The following is a 4,002-nucleotide window of genomic DNA, read 5'->3' as shown; positions in this document are numbered from 1 at the left end:
CTCTCCCCTCCACCGCTTCCTGGGCACCCCCACACACCACCTACGGCCAGTACCTGGATTTCAACACCTCTACATCAACCATGACATCAAATGGGATTATCCCCCCTGTAGAGATTCCAGCACCTCCAGCCAAGCCTCGTAGAAGGCGGGCACGTAGGAAAGTCATTATCCACAACTGTCCCTACGAAGGATGCGCCAAAACCTACATTAAGTCTTCCCACTTGAAGGCCCACTTAAGGACTCACACTGGGGAGAAACCCTACACTTGTAAGTGGAAGGGATGTGGGTGGAAGTTTGCCAGATCTGACGAACTAACGAGACACTACCGTAAACATACTGGTGATAGACCCTTCCAGTGTAGACTGTGTGAGAGAGCTTTCTCCAGGTCTGACCATCTCAGTCTTCACATGAAGCGTCACATTGCTCTCTGAACTGACTGTCTGGGGCTTGCAGTGAAGATCAACCGAATTGTTGGGCCTGCGGTGACCGTCTGGGGGTCTGCACTGACTGTCTGGGGGTCTGCACTGACTGTCATCTGAATATGTTGGGCCTGGAGTAACTGTCAACTGAATGTCTTGGGCCTGCAGTAATTGTCAGCTGAATGTGTTGGACTTGCACTGACTGTCACCTGAGTGTTTTGGACCTGGCCTGACTGTCAGCTGAGTGTAATGGACCAGGTGCAACTTCGATCTGTTACAAACGTCAGTGGCATTTTAATGCAAGTTTGAAGTGTTCAAAATGGTGAGATGAACGAATGAGGAACAGTGTCAAGTATTTGACTCACAATGGAACAATATCAGTGATCATATTTATTATTATTATTAAAGATTCACCGGTATTCTCCCGGCCTGGGCCTTTTCCAAGTGGTGGCCCGGCCTTGGCTCCCTCTTTAGGGGGTGTCTGAGACCTAAGTCTCCCATGGGAGGAGGCACAAGTACCTCCTCATCTTTGGGACCAATTGTCCCCAGGCCTAGCCACACGCTAGGCCTCTCTGGTCTGCCATCCCCGCCACAAGGGGGCAAATGGGAATGACAGTCTTATGAGCTAAAGGCTCGGGCTCAGGCACCTACCCTACCCTAGAAGGGCTGGGCATGGTGTCGATGTGTGGTCATGTTTCAGTGGAACAGTGTTAATGTTCTTCACAATGGAACAGTTTAAGTGCAAGACACTCAGTGGAACAAGGGCTCTTGATCTTAGAAATTAGACCTTTCTTTCTCTTCTCTTGGATTAAACCTGATTACTTTACATGCCCCCAGGTGCTGTATGACCCCTAACGGTTTACCACTTCCTTCTGATTATAACAGAAAAATAAATTACATAAAATTCGTAGCTCATGAAGACAGATGATAATGCCTTACAACGTATTCTTAAAAATACTTAAGTTACCCATTTTTGATTAGAGGAAATAATTTTTTTTAGCCTACCATTAAATATTGACAGTATAAATTTAATGTGTGAAGAGTTAAACCTTCACGGGTCATCCAGCGGATGGATAGGTGAAGGCTCGATAATCAGTCCTATTATCAACGAGGTAAACTACTCTCCAAACGAATTTTTTTTTCTGAGAAAAAATTGCAAATTTAAAATCATCATTCAAAAAGAATATTTGAAAGCAAAAATATTTGACCATTTTCTTGTATTTACAAACATGTTTTATGTAAAGAAATTTTTGTGGACTCGAATAAAATCCGATACTTCTGTCTTATTTTTTCTACTGTCATTATTTTTAAAAAATTTTCACAGGCAAATTTTCCATAGTTTACACTAGTAATTTTTTTTTTACTGGTATTTTTTCACTTTTTTTTTTATTTTTCCCATACATATAATATAGTTGTACAGGACAATTAATTTTAATCGGTAACTAATTTAAAAAATAATTCACGGGATGTACCTGAGTTAATTAGCTAAGTGGTAAAAAAAAAAATCAGAGACACCTTTGGTACCTTTGTGGAACTTATGTAAATAATGTTACAGGTGTAATCAAATACTTTAGTAAATAGTTGAATTGCACAAAGGCGCTACAGTGGTTAAATTTGCATAAAAAAATAAAAAAATTACTTATTAAAAAATGGAAAAAATATTTTTTTTTATATTTAGTAATAAATCCAAAAATTAAAATTAATTTTAGTAAATACTTATTTTTTTAAGTTTTAATGAGTTTGTAATTTATCTATAATCGTGACTTGTGTAAATCAGGTGTAAAAATTGTGTAAATTACTCTAAATTGTTAGTGGATTGTAAATTATTTGCCTGAAAATGATTTACATGTAATCTCATTTATAAGTAGCAGTGTAGTAGTTACTTATAATATTGAGATAGTGATGGTTGTAGTGGTGGTGGTTGTAGTGATGGTTGTGATAGTGAAGATGGTGGTGGAGCTGGTTGTAGTGATGGTGGTTGTGGTAGTGATGGTTGTGATAGTGAAGATGGTGGTGGTGGCTGTAGTGATGGTGGTTGTGGTGGTGGTGGTTGTGATAGTGAAGATGGTGGTGGAGCTGGCTGTAGTGATGGTGGTTGTGGTGGTGGTGGTTGTGATAGTGAAGATGGTGGTGGAGCTGGCTGTAGTGATGGTGGTTGTGGTGGTGGTGGTTGTGATAGTGAAGATGGTGGTGGAGCTGGCTGTAGTGATGGTGGTTGTGGTGGTGGTGGTTGTGATAGTGAAGATGGTGGTGGAGCTGGCTGTAGTGATGGTGGTTGTGGTGGTGGTGGTTGTGATAGTGAAGATGGTGGTGGAGCTGGCTGTAGTGATGGTGGTTGTGGTGGTGGTGGTTGTGATAGTGAAGATGGTGGTGGAGCTGGCTGTAGTGATGGTGGTTGTGGTGGTGATGGTTGTAGTGATGGTGGTTGTGGTGGTGATGCTTGTGATAGTGAAGATGGTGGTGGAGCTGGCTGTAGTGATGGTGGTTGTGGTGGTGGTGGTTGTGATAGTGAAGATGGTGGTGGAGCTGGCTGTAGTGATGGTGGTTGTGGTGATGATGGTTGTAGTGATGGTGGTTGTGGTGGTGATGCTTGTGATAGTGAAGATGGTGGTGGAGCTGGCTGTAGTGATGATGGTTGTGGTGGTGCTGGTAGTGATGGTGTTGGTAGTGGTGGTGCTGGTAGTGATGGTTCTGGTAGTGATGGTGCTGGTAGTGGTGGTGCTGGTAGTGATGGTGCTGGTAGTGATGGTGGTGGTGCTGGTATTGATGGTGGTTGTGATGGTGGTGGCTGTAGTGATGATGGTTGTGGTGGTGCTGGTAGTGGTGGTGCTGGTAGTGGTGGTGCTGATAGTGGTGGTGCTGGTTGTAGTGGTGATGGTGGTAGTACTGATAAAGATGATGGATGGGTTACAACGACCAACCAGTTACAACAACCAACAAGTTACAACGACCAACCAGTTACAACTACCAACCAGTTACAACAACCAACAAGTTACAACGACCAACCAGTTACAACGACCAACCAGTTACAACGACCAACCAGTTACAACAACCAACAAGTTACAACGACCAACCAGTTACAACTACCAACCAGTTACAACAACCAACAAGTTACAACGACCAACCAGTTACAACGACCAACCAGTTACAACGACCAACCAGTTACAACAACCAACAAGTTACAACGACCAACCAGTTACAACTACCAACCAGTTACAACAACCAACAAGTTACAACGACCAACCAGTTACAACGACCAACCAGTTACAACGACCAACCAGTTACAACGACCAACCAGTTACAACAACCAACAAGTTACAACGACCAACCAGTTACAACTACCAACCAGTTACAACAACCAACCAGTTACAACGACCAACCAGTTACAACGACCAACCAGTTAAAATTACCATATAAACCATTCCAAACAAAACACAATTTCCTTTGATTTTTATTTATATTTTTATTTATATTATTAGCGTTGTATATATATATATATATATATATATATATATATATATATATATATATATATATATATATATATATATATATATATATATATATATATATATATATATAT

General features: G+C 41.3%; 1 protein-coding gene across 1 annotated transcript in view; it reads left to right on the top strand.

The window, feature by feature from the left end:
* LOC128687178 (Krueppel-like factor 5) overlaps window positions 1–1,705 on the top strand; it is an 11,790-nt gene extending 10,085 nt beyond the window's left edge. Inside the window, exon 2 of the mRNA XM_053774511.2 lies at window positions 1–1,705. This exon is cut by the window's left edge and continues 1,000 nt beyond it. Within this exon, the coding sequence (XP_053630486.2) occupies window positions 1–431 (431 nt within the window). The 3' untranslated portion in view covers window positions 432–1,705.
* The last annotated feature ends 2,297 nt before the right edge of the window (window positions 1,706–4,002 follow it).

Source organism: Cherax quadricarinatus, chromosome 62, assembly GCF_038502225.1.
Source record: "Cherax quadricarinatus isolate ZL_2023a chromosome 62, ASM3850222v1, whole genome shotgun sequence".
Lineage (NCBI taxonomy): Eukaryota > Metazoa > Arthropoda > Malacostraca > Decapoda > Parastacidae > Cherax > Cherax quadricarinatus.
Note: the sequence above shows the minus strand (reverse complement) of the source record. Positions and strands in the feature narration are given on the sequence as shown.